An 18,512-nucleotide genomic window follows, 5' to 3' on the forward strand; every position below is an offset into this window, starting at 1 on the left:
CAAGACTAAGGATGGTCAGATACATGCAGAGACTGTAATATGAATATGAATTAAATGGGATTTCTAACTGTTGCCAGTGGAGAGACACAAAGATGAGATACAGATGAAAGTCTGAAACCATAACCAGGTAAAAAGGGCTCTAAGAAATATATTTTCTATCAGATTTGAAGTCATATTTCTACACGTTTTTGATTTTCACAGAACTCTGCTACTTGGAAAAAAGATGGGAATAGAAAGATTACAACCTAGCATCAGAATGATAAAGGCAGCATTTCAAGAAGGTAGTCCAACCTATTTACAATTTAGACTTCTTTATTATTCTGTATTAATAATTATTAATCCTTCTTAAAGGATCAAAGAAAGAAAATCTATTATCTGACTTGATAAGACACTTCAACAGTTAACATCCTAGAAGTCTAGTACTATGTCCATCCAAAGACAGAACAAAAGGAAGAAGTTTATTTCATATATATATTAAGCCATCTTTTGACTTGTTCCTCTAAACTAAAGACAGCTTCTCTAATTGTTTGATACTACTCTGAAAACGTAGATTCTGGGCTATAACCCTTAATAAGGGACTGAGCTAAAAGTAATGGTAAGATTAGTTTTACATGCCATACCAGAGTTAATGAAATCCGCCAATTATTACAGAATAAGGTTAATCATTGTTATTGCTGTTTAGTTGCTAAGTCGTGTCTGACTCTTTTGCGACCCCATGGACTGCAGCCCGCCAGGCTCCTCTGCTCATGGGATTTCCTAGGCAAGAATATTTGGAGTGGGTTGCCATTTCTTCTCCAGGGGATCTTCCTGACTCATGTCTCCTGCAAAGCAGGCAGATTCTTTACCACTGAGTCACCAGAGAAGCCAAGGTTAATCAATAATGGTCATTAAATGGCAATTTTTTTTTTCCTTCTCAGATAATTTATAAGATCCATGATAAATAACTTGGTATAGAATAAAGGATTCCCAGAGACCTAACCTTCATTTCCTTTAGTAAATTTCTTATTTTCTTTTTAAAGATGTCACTGTTTTCTTTTCTGACACCTAAAAGTTATGCTACTCCATTACCCACAAACCCTTTTGGCAAAGATCTCATGATCAAATTTCTCTTTAGGAGCTGTTCTACTTGGGAATTTCCCCTAAATAAATCAGTAAGTGACTCAAACACTTAGATTAAGATTAGGAAAAGACTTTCTTCAGTGTATGTTGCTCATTCAGTGGTAGCGCCTTTGCTTTGTGTGCAGATCCCTGCTGCCCTCCTCCCCTCCATATCCCCCAACACTTGGGTTCATCTTTTATGCCCCTCCCCCAAGAAATAGTATCTGCTCTTTGGGAAAAGAGAAAAGCTTTAAGTTTGAGGAGTCAGGGAAGACCTGCCTGGAGTTGGAGACTTCATCACATCAAATAATCTATATGCAGCATCCTCATGTACGTGATGCCAGTGGAGGAGGGCAATGGCAGACACTGAGGAAGGCAGCCTGAATCCAGATCTGAGGATAAGAGAAAAGGGTGTTCCAGGGAACAGACTCTACCTCAAAGGTACCAAATGAAAGGGTGTCCTATACTTCTAGAAACATGAAAATGACATTATAGATCTGAGGGTGTGACCTGTCCTTGAGACACCTTTGGAAAATAGGCAGGGCTTCTGGGAATTAAGAAAGCATTCCAAAAATAAACAACCATCAAATATGACTGCCACTAGATCCAAAAGCAATACGTAACTACAGGAGAGAAACCAGCAAGAGAGAGAGAGAGAGAACTTTATAGTAGGTTCCATAATCACTAGGGAATAAACACTCATTTGATCAAGGAACAGGAATTCTGTCAGTTGTGACAGGACTTCTCCTCTACTCTCAATCAAATGATAATAGTGACTGAGTTAATCCAAAACAAAATTTGATCATTCTTTAACTTGTGCCACAGTGCTCTAGAGTACCTGGGGCCCAATCTTACAGAATAATCACAAATGGACATGTTAACCAGTATCACAAGAGCACACACAAAACACCCCTTTCTACCCAGTCACCAACTGCTAAGATAACAGTGAACACAAAGACAAATTTGCTATGACAAACTGAGCACCAAAATGTAGTATACATCCCACCTTAGTCTCACTGACTCTTGATGCATCAATATTTGTGGCTTAACAACTAACTCATTATAAACTCATATGGGCAGAGTGTGCTTATCTAGAGAATGTGTTTGGTATGTCACCATTACAGGCATCCTAGGTTAAAAGGAAAAGAAATCACGTAAACATACCTTTTTACAGGAGCTGAACGTGCCATCAGGCAGAAGTGGCCTTCGACGCCTCTCAGGGATAAAGGGTGAGCCAAAGCGAATGTAGTGTTTGGGGGTGGTGCAAATTAACGGGGAATGGATAAGACCAGGTAACATGTTCAGGGTCGTTGCCAGTACAGTTGGGTCCGTGGTGATACGTAAAGGGCACTCAACAGGACATTCTTGCTTCTCAGCTTTGTCATTCAACCATTCTGTAACTAGATACTAAGTTAAAAAAGAGGCTGTCAGTTGATGTTGTTGCAGATGTAAAGGCCAGAGGCAGCACAAAGACAATACTCATCTAGAAACTAGGACAGAGGTAGATAAAACAGCTGCAGAGTATGATGCGCATCATCAGAGCACAAGGGCTCACCCTCTCCATGATCATTATGGGAGGAATGATTTCAGCTATCAGTAATTTAAGCTCTGTTTAAAAATTATGGGAACAAAAGTAAGGTAGCAGCATGGACTCAGTGTCTAAGCATTTTATCTCAAATCTAATAATTCATAGACTGCTTTTTCTCCCCTGAGGATTATAGACCCTTTTACTTTACGAAGGAACAGCTTTTGCCAGACTACACTTAGGAAGATGGATTTGTAACTTACCTTTTTGGTTTTGGGGTATTTAGATGCAGCACGGTTGACATGGGATCCAGTAACTGATACCACAGTTGGGTCAGACCCTGTTAATTGCCTGTTTTCTCCCGAACTGTCTACATTTCCAGCTTCAGTAGGAGTTACTGAGCTGTTATTTCCCCCTTCTTCCGAGGCAGCTTGTGACAGCTCTGCCTGCTGTGCAATGGCCTGCTTTTGACGCTTTAGTCTTTGGGCTGAACTGGTCCGGTACCGAGAAATTCGACTCTTAGGTCGGGGCCGAGAAGGCTTTGCTGGAGGTGGTTTGGGGACTGGTTTTTCTGCAGCAATATCCTATAATAACAGCAAAGTTAACTGCTTACTAGAAATGTCAGCAAATATTTTATCCAGCTTCCTATTCACTTTAAGCACTCTGAATGTTCACTGGTGAAGAAAGTGAGCATTAACAAACATTAATTTCAAATGTAATCCTTACAAAATTTATACATTTAAACCAGCCAGAAAGGCTACAGGAGGATGTCTGTTACTTCTTTTTCCAAAAAGTATTTATAAAATTGGTCAAAAGTCAGCTGAAAATAGCCACCAAATTTTAGGTTCTTAGCAGGGAAGGTAAATCCTCCTGTTTTTCCCTCAGATACTGAGGTTTTAGCTTAAGGCTTAGAATTTGTGGTAAAGATAGGAAAAAGAAGAGTTACTCGGAGGATCCTATGAAAGGTCAGGTACATAACTATGCTACAAAGATGGCCAAAGAGAAACCACAAGATCTTTATGAATCCACCACCAACAATTTATCTGGCAGAAATTGTAGATAGTTCCATTCTAGTCCAAGAGTATCTAGTTATTCAAATTTTGTTTCCCTGAATTCCACAAATCAGCTAAGTGATAAGCAGATCAGCTTATTTACTGCAAAATAAGGCAAAGCTGAAAACGCTGATTCTAGCCATTCCAAAAGATAGATAATTGATATTAGCAAGAGTTATCTAGGGCCTGGAGTCCTTTCATCTTACTCCTGCTTGGGAAGACCTCCGGGTGTTCACTCCAACACTCTGTGGGTTGCTTGTGACGGCAACATTTGAAGCAGGGTTGCTAACTTCAGGTTCAGGGGCTTCAGTTTTTGTCTCCTCTCCCAAAGGAGTCTCTGAGGTGGTGGCAGCAATCTCTACATCAGAACTGCTTTGTTCCAAGGGCTGATCTCGCCGCTTCTTTCTTTTCTCTAAGTTTTCAAAAGCATGCATGATGGCTTCAACCTTCCTATCTTCCCGGGTCTAGAAAGAAAAGAATTAGCATAGAAGGAAGCCTCTACCAGAAGACAACAGCTTTTCACAAGTATTATTAATGCAAACTGATAGACATTAATTTCAAAAGAGGTCAGCTATTTTGAAACTTTTTAATACAAAAGAAAAATAGTCATCAAAACTAATTTTTCTCTGCATTTTCATAGTTATAAAAAAAATCAAGTAGATTTTCTTCAACAGCTTCTCAAGGACATAAATAAACATGACTGACTGCAGCCATAAAGAAGAACTTTTGAATCCATTATGACTGCAGGTTTTGTTGGTTTTTTAAATGTCAAGTCACACAAATGTAGGAAATTACTAAGTTAGCCCAAACAAAGATACTTTGTTTCAACAAGACCGTTTTTTTTAAACCAGACTGTCAGTAAGAAACCTCTTAAAACCATCAACAGATAATAGCCACTAGAGAACTATATGTGTGTCTGTGTAAAAAATAAACATTTTTATTTGGCAAATCTAATACAGTTATGTAAAGTTTAAAAATAAAATAAAATTAAAAAAAAAAAAAATAAATAAATAAATAAACATTTTTATAAAATCTACTTTAGAGAAAAAGCCCAAATTGTGACCTAAAGGTGATGGTATAGTAACTTATTGAAGAAATAAAATGATATAAATTCTGAACGGGCTCACATGCCATAGGTAGCAGGAATCAGCAGGAACAAAAAGATGTTAGAAGGTACCCACCCTCCTGCTATGAGCTGGGCTCTCCTGGTCATCTGCAACCTCTTCTTTCTCCTCTTCTGCTTTTTCTTCTGGATTGTCTATTTCCTTTAAGACAGAGGCAATATTCAGCTGTATTCTTAAAACTAGGAAAAAACTCAACCCCTGGTTTTTCCCTGGGAGCTTAAAACTCTGTAGAAACAATTTCCAGTGCTTTAGTGTTACTTATATGGGGGTCACATGGTAAAAACAGATGATAAATACAAGTCACTGCACTGAAACCTGGTAAGTACCCGAAAGGATGCTCCTGACATTGTTTTGTTTGTTTTTTTTAAAATACAAAAACAGAATGAATGAATGAACGCATACCCACCTTGATATGAAGGGTATTAAGTGTTAACATAGATTCCCTACATAAAACAACATGTGGCAAGCTGGGATCCTCTTCATATGAAGAGGATCAACACCATAGCAACATCTTCTGACCAGGGAAGATTACCTCATGGTCACTGGATACAGTTACTTTCTCAGGAGCTTGCTCTGGTTGCTGGCTGTTATCCTCTTCAGGGGCCTCATTCTGCTGCTCCATCTCTAGCTCTTTCCGTCGTGCTTTTCTACGTCTCGTCTCTGCTCCAATGGTAGGTAGGCTTGGAGGAGGTGGGAGTGGTGGTTCTGCAGCATTGGGATTCCTTTTTTGTATAGGGCAATTCCGGTTCCCCTTGTGACATGCACAGTCCACTTTATAATTACTGCTCCAAAGAAACAATCAAAAGTGCGTGTCTCAGTACCCTTGAAAATCAGTTGTATTATCTATTCATTATCTTGAAATCTTAGTATAGCAATTTCCTTTGGTATTATCTTTGAACAAGTTAAATAGAGTCATTGAGAGAGTCCTATAAATATTTTCAATATTCTGCCATTTCTCTATATAACCCAAACTCACTCAGTGGACAGGAAAGCAAGTCCTCACTAAATTCAGTTCTCCAACTGTCTTTGTGTTATTTAAAGGCAGTGAATCTGCGACAGAGTCTGAAGTAGTCATACTTACCTTGTGTCTACCTTCACCACGTCCTCACTCTTGCCTACTGATTCCCTACTTATTATTAATACCTTTTCTTCATGTACCACACATATACCTGTGCCAGACATTGGTTTACTACACAGACCCTATTGCCTAAAAGGATCAAGGCAAAAGAAGCAGTCATTTTACAAAACCCATCACATAATCATCTATGACTTACTATCTGTTTTTCTGCATTGTCATATACAGCTGGATTCTAGTGGATGATCTGAGTGGATGATCCGAGTGGATGAGGTGAATCTTTAGATTCTTATTTTGTATGATAGTTGGTACAATAGCTGTGTGTGTAACAATAGATAACTACTGTAATTTCTAGGAGTGTTACATACATATTCTTTTTGTTATTCTTGCTACATAGAGGCAAAGGCCAAAACACCTTTGGTTAGAAGACTGGTAAGCAGTTATCACACTATGTACCTGTCTCTCTTAAAACACAACACCCTCATTCTGTCTTTCCCTCCATGATTTCTAGGCAGAAAATGCATTACTCATGAAAACAAAAGGTTAAAAAAAAAAAAAAAAAGGAAATGCCAAGGCAGAAAAGCAGACTGAACAGAAAGAACAGCTTAAAGTGTAAGACAAGGCCACTCATGTTAGGAAAGGCTGAGATCTTACCAGTTACTGTACTCATAATCAAATGCTATGGTGACCTCAGCATCCTTGGTGATAGCAGAAACAGCATAGATACAGAGATGAATCATCCCATCTGCAATCATGTGTCGCACCTGCGTGAACAAGGCTAATGATTATGATTTATCAAAAACAACAGAAACTTTCCGTAAGAGGAAAAAAAACCCTTTTACTCAAATAATATTTCCTCACTTAGTTATGGTAGTCTGTTATTCCATTTGATACTATCATATAGTAACTGCTTGAAAATTTATGATATTTCTTGAAATAAAGAAATTTTTAAATGTTAGCAATCAGAGTAAGAACACTGATCTACATCTTAAAGCTGTTTTCAGCTGTACCAAAAAATTAAAATTCTTAGTCTATAAAAAAAGCTCTGTGGATTTTCTTGCTGCAGTTGATGTGGGTGCATTCATTATGCACCAAATAATCAACTTTAGAAATGTCTAGAATCACTCCTTCAACCTGATCACCTAAAATCTAAAAAATGAAACCACACACCTTAGTTTTGGCCCAATGATACATCTTTTGTATGGCAATTCTTTAATATAACCTCACTGACATCCTGTGCAGCCTAGCTCTTTCTCTTTCACAAATGCCAACTTGCTTTTTTGCATTTTTGCCTTCTCTAAAAAAAATCCACTCCTTGACCTCATCCTGTCAGAATAAATAAACCATTATTTTTGATTTTCATCTCTTACAATGAAAGATTATAACCACCATCTACAGACCTTAATCTGGATGAAGTTTTCAGACTGTTTCTTTAGTTGACTTGACCTTTTGGTGGTTCCATTCAAAGAGAAGTTGCTACAGAAATCTTACCTCTGCATTTGGTGTACATGATCTTCTGATGAATCGAGCATCATTACCGAAAGTACGTGCATCCACACACATCTCTACACCATTGAATTTTGAGTAGAAGAGCACAAAGGGGTATGGTCTAGGAATATAATTAAAATTCCTGTAATTCTCAATGGAAATAAAAAGGCTACCCCATGATTTCAAATATGAAGCATATGATGACAGAAGAGGGATAGTCCTCTGCAATGCCTAAACTTAGAAAACATCACATGCTTGTCTGCTTTTGATTAAATAAGCACAAAGCAAGGAATGCTTTGTTTAGAAAGGAGTCATCACCACTTCACAGATTAAACAACTTGCAGATTTATTTGCACTTCTCTACAAATAGCAGAGAGGCGTGTGTTTTCCTGCAAGAGCATCCTACCCACAAGGATGGCTTTTACAGCTATACTGCTCAGTTAGACCCACTTTAGCCCTTAATACTTAATGAATGATATCTTACTTTTTGAAGAAATGCCCATTGACCTCAAATTGCTGCCGTAACATGACTTTGCCTCGATATTCTATTATAAGAGTGTCCAAAGCCAAATCTCTTGCAGCCCTCAGGATCTTCCGGTGCTTCTGAACACGAGTGACTCTTCCCAATTGTAGCTGAATAAAATCAGAGTATTAACTTTAGATGATATCAACAGGAGCTAAGTAGACATTTAAATTATCTCTTAATTGCAGGAAAGGCACTAATACTTTTAGGTTTTACTTGTCTATGTTATTTAGCTCAATGATGAGACATTTTAAAATTTGATAAAATCTTAGTATTTCTAGGAAATAGGTTCTGTATAGTGAACTTGCCACTCCCTTACCCCCAAATAAAAGAAAAAAAAAAAATCTAAGAAAAATATGACTAAAATTTTAGTGGCTCTATGTGTAATGTAAGAACTTAGGTTTCCATTAATCTTCATAATTTCTACTGAGGCAGTATAAATTTCCTATATCCTAATTTATCTATTTTTAATTAATAAAGATATATATTTTAAAGTATGTATCTGAACAGTTTTCAAGTGACCAAAACTTGCTTTTGGTTAAAGATGCTTCTCAATAGATGGCTAATTTGTTACCCTAAGGCCTTAAACATCTGAAAGATAGGCTAATTTCAAAATATGTCCTTTTCCTGAGTTCCTAAAATCTCAACTAATTAGGAGTCTTTAACCCTTTGATCCTTACCTGCATTTGGGACCCAATAACTGTATTATTACAGGCCAATTCAGTCTTATTAATAGTGTCTAAAACAGCAGGTTTGCCCACAAATTCCTTGTTAGAGTGTAGATGTTGTTCAAGGGCGTTCTGTACATCTGCACTGTACTGATTAGTGAAGGCTTCTTCATACTGATCAGTCCATAATCTTATCCGATTTTCCCATCCCTCAGTTGTATTCTCATCTAAATTTTGTGCCTCAGAAGGAGAATTCTGTAGAGAACAAAGGTCAAGTAGATTAGGAGAGTCCATGAAAAGGACAGGATGGGACGAGAAGGGGTGGGCTGGGGGACTGCCAGGCTAAACATTCAGAGAAAATTAGTTTTCACTTGGCAGTTGTGTGGCATAAGAGCAATGGCCTGGGAAGTCAGGATCTGGCTTCTATCATGGTTTTATTACCAGTAAGCTGGGAGGTTCAGTTTATAAAGTTCATTTATAAAGTAAGAAATCAATCTGGATTGCAATTCCATCCCATCACTACAATTTTATGACCATCTTTACATCATAAAAATCAAATTTATCAGAAGAATGACATCAAGTTTGTAAGAAAATCTTCATAAAAATGAACAATAGTGATACTTCAAAATACTCACATTGCTTAAGTTTTCAATATTTATCAAACATCAGTATGACATTTCAAATTGGTAGTTTTACTACTATCCAGGAGTATGTTTTTGCATGTCTTATTATACAATTAATATATCTTCACTTAAAAGCTACACGTGACCCAAATAAATAAGTAACTCATAATCTTGCCTCCCACAGAAAAAGCTATCATTCAGTATATCTTTCTAGCATGCTATTTATGACACTGCAAAACAGCCACACAATGAAGAGGTAAGGCGGGGGAGGGGCATGGGTAGATGCAGTGTAGGAAATGCTTATAATCTGCTACACTTCACTCGGAAAACTGCTGCCCTCTATGACAGTACAGTACTGAGGAAATATTATCACATCTTGCCAACATCTTCCTAAATACTTTTATATGTGCTTCTGACATACAGACACAGCTCAAGTCTGATATATATTCTCCTCCTCCACAGCTCAAGTCTAATATATATTCTCCTGTTCAGGACTTAAGGTGTTATCAGAAAACAAAACAAACACTGATAGTGATGATTTCACACTAGTGATGACTAGAAGGAAAAGACACTAATACCAAAGCTACTTATAAATCCATGTCGACTTTAAACTTGCAAAAACAGGTATACAAAAATTAAATATGGTTTCCACAAATGAGAGAAAACACACCCATTGTAACAATCACTTTCTTCCATTTCTATGTCACAAGTTTTGATTGACTATTCTCTAGCATCCTTCCCCCAAGGAATAGCAAAATGGAAGGAAAAATTTAATACCACTGTTTTCCACATTACTCACTAGATTCCAAAAGGATGAACAATAAACAAAAGGATCTAACAAACACCTAAGGCCAACACATTGAGAACAGAATACTGCCTGCCTGAGGTGGACAGTAGCAGCTGAGCAAAAGAAAAAGTGCAAAACTTAAGACTTTAAGGGAGCTTATTAGACTGGGGATTAGGGGTGCCCCAATAGAATTCCCAGGTTTAAGCATCCAGTAGTGATCACTAAACTTCTGACTTGTTAAACAATGTATACTGGAAGCCTGTGCCATAGTTTTAGCTATTGTTCACTAACACAACTCTTGTTCTAGTCTGCTATCCTGTTCTGAGTACTGGAGATGCCATCTCAGTGGGTTTAGATCAAGGGTTCTCAACCCCCAAGAAGACTTTTGGTAATACCTAAAGTTATTTTGATTAATATGCGGCTTTGTTGGCACTTAGTAAATGCTAGGGATGATGCTACACAGCCTGCTGTAATGCAAAAGACAGCTCTGATCCCTACAAGGAATTATTTGGTTCAAACGTTGTTGGCTCAAACAGTGTTGAGGTTGAAAAACCCTGGTTTAGACCAGTTTCCAGTAGGGAAATTCAACTTTGGGGTTAAAAAGCCAAATGATGGATTCTTCTCATTCTTATGCTATGGTTCCCACTCAGATCTTTGATAAGGTTCTTAGTAACAATTAATTCTGAGTACAGAATTTATAACTCAGAATTATGATACAAGAATAAAAATAAACCAGTAATTTTTAATTATTTAAATTTTAACATGCTAATGGAGCTATCTGTCAACATCTCAAAAACTGCAAGCAATATTTGGGGTTAACATGTAGTTTTCTGGGAGAGCCAGTCAAACTTTCAGAAAGTTTCAAACTTCTAGAGGCAAGTTACAATAGCTGATAAAAGAGAAAAGCGTTTAACACCTGGGATCAGGGCTATGTCTGCCCCATAAATTTATTTAAGGTCCCTGAGCAACGGTCTCCTTACAGGAGAACGATCTAGCAAAGAAACAGTAACTGTGTTCTAAGACATTCCAGGATTCTGGTGGTCTTGGGCTCTAAGTCCTCTCCCATCTTTTACACAGCTATTTACAAGTCTGTTTATGGGCATATGCAAGGTGAGGCCTTCTAATTTTATAAAAAGTGCTACCTGTGATCTTTTTAAATGAGTCAATTTGGTGTTCCACATATAAATGTGTATTACATCTATATTTCCTAAGAAAGCTTATCCTCACTAAAAGAGTTTAATGTTTACCCTATAATGGTCAATAACAAAGATTCTGTTTTTATATCATTTACACATCCAGATATAAGAATACTTACAGAACTAAACTAGACCTTAATTCTAATTAAATACTTTGAAGCCATAAGTAATGGTTTGGGAGGTACATTATCCTTCTACATAAACAAATAGGTAAAGGAAGATATCAGACAGTATATTCAAATTTCCTTTGGGCAAACTCTTCATCAGCTGAAAGTTTCTTTAAATATTGCACATAATTTCTCTATTATCCAACCACTATCTGAAATCATGTCTCATAAGCTTTTACTTGATAACTAAAGAAAAGAAGTACACTAACATCACCTGAGTCTTCTATACCAGGTAGATATGCCAGGAGAAAACAGCTCAAAAGTAAGTAATTCCAGTAAGAATAATTCTCATCAACACTACTACTTTCCTACTGATGAAATTTATCCTTCCAACTGGTGATTAAAGTGTACATGATGCTAGGGTGAGTGCACAAGAGATCCCCTATCACCAGAAAAACCTCACTCCTCAGATGGAGGCCAAACATCAACCTCATTTTGTTTGGCAAAATGTCACTTACCCTGTACCCCAAGAAAAGCAGCTAATGAAAAACCAGTAAACAAAGCCTGATTACAGAAAGGAAAAAATATTTTAGAAAATGGCCAAGAAAATCCACTTTGGAGAAAGGCTCTATGAAATCTGAATGGCAACAATTAAAAACTAACAAAAAGCAAAGTCCAAGATTCCCAGACCATCAATGTCAGGAAAGAAGCTGACCAAAATGCAAGATCACAGTGAAGTAAAACACAGCATCAGAGAAGAAGACCCCTTACCTTCATCCGCAAGGACTTCCGGGATCCCTCTCGAAATGCCTATCCCAAAGAGGAAAACAAGTAGAACAAAACAAAACTTGGTACAAAGAATGACAGTTACACCTATCTGAGACTAAAACTAAGGCAAGAACTAGTGTTCTAGTCTGTCCCCTTTACTCTAGGTAACAAACACAATGGAATTCCCCACACTATTGTCAAGAATAGGGGTGGCATAAGGCCAGTGAACTCTGAGGCTAATAACAATACTTTCCACTGTGAAATTAGGTAATTAACAGGGAAGAGCATGCATCACTTAAATCCTATATGCACCCCTGACACTAAAAGAAAAAGTATACAAAAATATTAAGTAAGGCTACAGATTTACGAGTTTGAAATTAAGAAGGAAATAAAGACCAATCCCCTTAATAAGGGGTGGGCAAGTCACCTAGAAGCAACAAAGTTGCTGTGATGGGGAAGAAAGAACACAAAACAGAAGAGGTTTCTTTTGGAGACTTTTTAGTTGAGAATACAGGAAAGTGACCACAACACTGAGTAAGCCTAGACCGTTCAAGAGATGTTTCCTGAATTTTTTGAAACAAGGGAAAAAACACTCAACCAACAACATGAAGTGGGCATGTACAGCACAAGAATTTCAGACTGGGTTTTGGGGTTGAGGAGGCAGGAGATACTTTAGGACAGTGGAAGCCTAGACTGGAGGCAGCTGTACACACGGACTTGTGCCAGGTGGACTGGGATTTCATACCTGGGATGTGGGGTTGTAGTAAAAGAAACTATGTGCCAGTTGTGATGGTATGGAGTGGCAGAAAAGAGTGTATGTTTGTAACACAGATTAGCTGATTTTCGCAAACAGAGCAGAAGTGGCCCATCAAACATCTGTATCAAATTTCTTAAAAGAACTTTGGTGTATTCTTCATCCAACATTTGGGCTATTTCAGATATATTTCTATTTAAGATACTTTTACCCTCCATACCTTGATTTTCTTCGTCTTTGGTGCTGCACGACCCTTCTCTGGACTCTTTTTCCGCTTCTTGGGTTTGGTTCTTCTAACAGTTAAGGTGATGCTTGTAGGTGTGTGCTGTGTTGCTGTATACAACACAGTGGAAGGAGAAAGCTCCTCATCCCAGCTTTCTGTTGCACTGCTATCCCCACCTGGAAAAAGGTCAGTTCACAGTGCATAAGAATCCTAAGTACATTAAAAAACAGCTCATTCCTTTACATCTAGCCCATACTCAGTAAGTCATTACTTCTACTAACTCTATTAGAACATAAATACCACAATCCATATGAACACAAAATTCTATCTGTATCTTTCTCACTAAGCACACAAACTCTATTCTCTATATGTACTTCCCGCCTTGAATTCGGTCCCCAAGCTCCCTTGCCTTGATGTGTATGTAACACAGAAAGGGATCTGTTCTTAGGTGTGTGTGTGCACTCACAGGCAATATTTTGATTAGTATAGGCCTAAACTGTTGATTCTGGATACAATTAATTCATAACAACAGAATTACAACGGTTTTTGAGAAGACTTCAATGACTGTCCATGAAAAGAGCTGGGGATCATGGGAACTTTCAAGAGGGGTTCTTAGGACGAATATTAAAACCAAAAAATAGTATGTGTCAAAACATGGGCCTAACCCATCTTTGGCTCACCTGATATGTTGTCCTGCTTCCGCCGATGAAGTCTAATAACCTTCCCCCTGCTCATTCCCCTAAAGAGGGAAAACAAACTTAAAGTAGTCCTTCCAACAGCATGCAGCACATCATCGCACACATGGGAGAAGTATCTCTGCATATACTACCCCCTTCCTCCCACCTACCAAATGTTTCCAGGACATTAAATTTCATATCAAATTCAATAGCTTTAAGATCAATCTCTCATTCCTTGTTGTCAGCAATTCTCACCTAGTGCAGAGAATTCGAGCCAAGGAGCACTAAGGAATCATCTACATTAACAAACACAAGAAAGAATACTTTGAGCTTTTCCCTACTAATAAGAAACCCTAATCCCAGTAACCCAGGGTTGGATTTAGATGGAACACGATCTTACCTGCACTTGTCACAGTTGAGAAGGAAGCCATCCTGAGAAAGACCACAAGGACACCAGGAAGGAACAGTCTCTCCTTCAGAGTTCGGGCTGTCTCCACAGCGTTCCTCTACGGGCGACGGCAGGCCATTCAGGTCAGAACGAGGGATGATCGTCTGGACAGGGGGAGAAGCAGGAGGTGTCGGAGGAGGAGGGGCTCCGTAATTATGATCCTGAAAATAAGATTTTTTAAATCAACAGTGTCCAAACACTGGCCCCTCTCTCCCCTAAAGTATGGTACATATGGAAAGAAAGAAGAAAGTAGTACCCTTTGTTTTTTGGCTTCAACCAGGAAAGTGATAAAACAAAATGCCAAGGTCAACTGGGACATAAAAACAAGAACAATGATGCAGGGCTAGACGTCCGCTGGAGGCAGGGAAGTGCAAAAGGGGCAACTTCGTCATGCTGCATATAAACATTTCAAGAAAGTCACAATGTATAAGAATGGATTACACTCCAGGAAGATCACTGCTCTGGAGAGAAATAAATGCATACTCACAGCATAAGGCAGTCCTCGACACCCATGCCTCTGAGTGGTCCCATAATTATGAGTGGAATACACGCTCTTCTCATTAACTGCTGGACTAGCCTCCACAGATTCAGGGCTGCACAAAGGCGAAAAGCAATGCATGATAGCATAACACCTAATCTTTCCTTAAACTAAGACTTAACTTCCCATTCTAACCCCTCCTCTTTCCACAACCACCAGCCACTAGAGTAAGAGAAAGAACTCAGTGAAACAATGTCATCAACGTAACTAAGCCTATAAATAACAGTAGGAGTGTTATTAAATGTGGATTTGTGTGTAACATGAAGCCAGTATAGGCAGATGTCTCAAAGCAGGCACCTGGGATACAAGGTGTCCCTAATGACAAACACAAACGTACCAGCTGAGCAGGGAGTTTCCCCTAGAGAAGCCACTCTGGGCTGGTTTAGACTCAGAACTATTCTTCTTAATTGGATCTCTTAATACTTCCATGAAACCTCACATGACATTTGCAGTGAGTGAGATGATGAAAGTGCCTTCTGCACTGCCCCAGGGACCAGGCCCTCTTCCATTCACTACCAAGACAGGATACCCTGAAGAAAGTACAGGTAAAAACAATGGCATCTTATATTTATCATACCTCTCATCTTGATGAACCCCCAAACACCTTCCACATATTAAGAATAATAATTTCTCATCCACCAATGACATGCAAGCATATCAAGGACACAATTATTTAATAGCTGCATGGTAATACCACAGAACTTCAAACTAATCAAAACTGCACTCAGAAGTTTATTCTAGTGATAAATAACAACAGTAGTACTAAGTACCATTCTGAATTGTCTATTATTTTCTAGGAGATTTATAGTATTAATTTGTTTACTCTGCAACTACTAAACATGGTAAAGAGCACCCCATTTTTACAGAATGTGAAGTTGAGGTGGTGAGATTATATAACTACCAAGGTCACACAGTCAATGTGACTCCAAAGTCTGTGCTCTTTCCACTACACCTAACTAGTTTGGAAACCAGGGTAACTTTCTTCCTTTAAAGAAAATGAGGTAAGATCTTAAATAACCAAGCTTATTGAGAAGCTTGGCTGAGTAGCTTTCTGTACCGACACTGAGTGGAAAATAACTGTTTAAGCACAATTTATTAATATAAAATAATTATAAATGTGTTTTAAGTTAAGAAATTTAATGTAGCCCTTATTTGATAATAAAAAGATAGAGGTGGCTAAGGACAAAATTCAAGTTCTGGGGCAAAAAGAACTTAACTGATTGCTTAGGTAACTGGTTAGGTTTTGGAGAATTCTGAAAGATAATTAAGGAATGCAACTGTTTGACTTTGCAAAACTGAATAATGGATTATCTGTCATTTAAATTAACTAGCAAACTAGCACTGAGATTCACAAATTAGAAACTCCAAAGACACAATAACTCAGTCTTGGTGATGGGTCAAAGGGTCTTTTAGGGAAGCAAATAATGAATACTGTTTGTTTCACATAATAAACATTTTTCCTGCTTGGAAATATACATAATATAGGACTTGGTGGGAACAAAGTGTGCAGTTCAATGTGGTGCAATGTCAGCTAAGAAGTGAGGGATAAAAGAAAATTCTGAGATATGTATCCAACTCACCCAGTTATATGCTCCAAAACTGAGAAGGGATCTTATAAATAACAGCAAAGGTAATTTCTAGGTGAAGAAGAACTTTAGACATAGGAAAGTATTCTCTGTTAGTGAAGTGCATGCATTTTATTATTTAAAGAGTGTCTGCAAGATGGGAACTGGGCAGGGGTGGGGGGAATACATCAAGAATGCAGGTCAGTATTCTTGAGAAATAGATGATCTGAATATGGCTCACTGAGAGGCAATCAGCTCTGATTATTAGGAAACAGGTGGAGTTTCCTAAATGAAACCAAAGGCAAACAAGCATTAATAAAATGAAGGTAGAATTTAGTTTCTATGATGGACAGTTAAGAGAAAGTAATAACTTTATACAGCATTGTTAATTTACTACATAAATAAGTATTTCAAAGAGCTGTACATATTTTATGTAAGAGATTTTGTACCACTGAACACATGGGGTGAAACATGATAGCTGTTTATTAGAAATGGATTTTTTTTTTTTGGACGGGATAAAAGAAAGTGGCATGAGATAAAAGATGGCCATGGAGATGGAGCTATGCTGGTTGTATCTTACCCATCTCCAAACTGGGTAAATATGAACATATGCACTTCATGTGCAAGTCTAGGGAATAAAAATAAAATGTATATTGTGTAGGTTAAAAGGCCATCCCATTGTCATAATACTTTGTAGTTAAGCATAGCATTTAATATATTATTTATGTGTGACAAATACTAAAATTTAAGCTCATATCTTTTGATGAGGAAACTTTGCAATTTCCATACTGGTTACAGATTAAATGCATAATTACACGTTGACAGGTAACTACATAATTTCCTAGGATATTCCTTGACATATACACATATACCAGATCTTCTCTATATTTTAAAATACTGATAAAGAATTTGAGTATTAGGTTTGCATCTCTTTATTAGCCAATTATTTTATGCAAATGTAATTGTAGCCTTTCTTCCCCTATGTTTAAACGTCTATGACAGTTGGGCACATACACAGAAGGCATGCTCACAACAGATATACTCCATCAATTGTGTTTTCAGTACAATGTGCAACCTGTTGTTGTAACACTACCTCTGAAATTCATTTATGGCAGGACAGTAAACTCTGAAAAGTCTTTCCTTCTATTGTTACATCTAGAGGTTTTCCTACAAATATACAAAAAAACAAAAACAAAAACAAAACATAATGTAGACCACTGCCATCAGATATAAAATCCCATAAAGTAAGGTCTAGGTCTTTTTACTTAGTTGAGTATATTGCCCTTAATACCAGGTTTAATCTCAGAGTGCCCAGAACGGTGGAATATGCGTGACAGTGACATACGCATAATGAAGCATTAACAAATATCATTAACAATTTAACAGAATGGTATATAAGCTAATTGTTGACATTCTCTTGCCTTGTACGGATACAAAATGAAAAACTGAAAAATTAGGTATGACTACAGTAGTGGAAATCTGTCTGGAGATCAAAGATGAAAATGTTTCAGGAGATAGAAACATTGCAGTCAAATTTTTAGGCCAGAAATATTTTTTGATTCTGTAATTATTTCTGGACTCCCTAAGCAACAATTATGGGTAGTCACCTCTGTACTCTGGGAAAAATACATGTTTTAAGAATAATTGTTTTAGGTCTTTTTCTTAGCTACTAATCCCAATCTTATTGAGTTAATCAACACTGAATTTTTTTGTTGTTGTTGAAATTTCTCACAAATGTTAGAGTTGTCTACCTATACAGTTTGTTAGTCATTCCATATAGGAGGCTAGTGGTTGACTTTATACAAATCCATTAACATTATACAATTACCTATTGATGCAGTTAAGTTTTTAAGTACTTTGTCTGGGAAACAGTTATAAAATTGGAAGCTTCAGCTATTGGTGTAATTAAATCTCTTTGGCATGCAAAAAAATAAAAACAAAACAAGAAAAAGGGCTCTGGAAGTAACACAATCCACCCTTTCCCAGCCCCCACCCTCCATCTTCTTTTTTATATGGGAATAAGGCCAAAAACTGCTTTCAATTACAGACTACCCCAGAATATAACAGACTGCCTCTTAGGGTAGCTTCATTTTAAGTCTTCCTCTTTAAGGAAGTCATCAAACAGTTATTCTAGGTGGCTTTGTGAAGAAATACACATGCTCTTTACTAATATTCTCAGTTTTTAGGAAGAAAACCACTATTATCAGGGATGCAGTTGAACCCAGAGTTTTGGAACAGTTTCTTTACTTTGCTGAAGGGGAAAGAATCCCCAG

General features: G+C 37.6%; 1 protein-coding gene across 13 annotated transcripts in view; it reads right to left on the bottom strand.

The window, feature by feature from the left end:
* Nucleotides 1-18,512, bottom strand: part of SETD5 (SET domain containing 5) — an 80,724-nt gene that overhangs the window by 24,554 nt on the left and 37,658 nt on the right. For 5 of the 13 annotated variants that reach the window (XM_044933483.2, XM_044933481.2, XM_044933482.2 and 2 more), the window contains 15 exons: nt 15,012-15,204; nt 14,624-14,729; nt 14,089-14,297; nt 13,692-13,750; nt 13,009-13,187; nt 12,038-12,076; nt 8,566-8,808; nt 7,847-7,995; nt 7,366-7,483; nt 6,529-6,638; nt 5,332-5,581; nt 4,857-4,940; nt 3,882-4,139; nt 2,887-3,207; nt 2,263-2,505 (listed from right to left, as the gene is read on the bottom strand). In XM_044933483.2, the coding sequence (XP_044789418.1) occupies nt 2,263-2,505; nt 2,887-3,207; nt 3,882-4,139; nt 4,857-4,940; nt 5,332-5,581; nt 6,529-6,638; nt 7,366-7,483; nt 7,847-7,995; nt 8,566-8,808; nt 12,038-12,076; nt 13,009-13,187; nt 13,692-13,750; nt 14,089-14,297; nt 14,624-14,729; nt 15,012-15,103 (2,460 nt within the window). In that variant the 5' untranslated portion in view covers nt 15,104-15,204. Of the gene's footprint in view, nt 1-2,262; nt 2,506-2,886; nt 3,208-3,881; nt 4,140-4,856; nt 4,941-5,331; nt 5,582-6,528; nt 6,639-7,365; nt 7,484-7,846; nt 7,996-8,565; nt 8,809-12,037; nt 12,077-13,008; nt 13,188-13,691; nt 13,751-13,943; nt 13,985-14,088; nt 14,298-14,392; nt 14,530-14,623; nt 14,730-15,011; nt 15,205-18,512 lie in introns of those variants that run through there. The other 8 variants (XM_044933489.2, XM_044933486.2, XM_044933487.2 and 5 more) reach the window with 8 other exon arrangements.

The sequence above is a fragment of the Bubalus bubalis genome, chromosome 21 (assembly GCF_019923935.1).
Source record: "Bubalus bubalis isolate 160015118507 breed Murrah chromosome 21, NDDB_SH_1, whole genome shotgun sequence".
In the NCBI taxonomy this organism is placed as follows: Eukaryota; Metazoa; Chordata; class Mammalia; order Artiodactyla; family Bovidae; genus Bubalus; species Bubalus bubalis.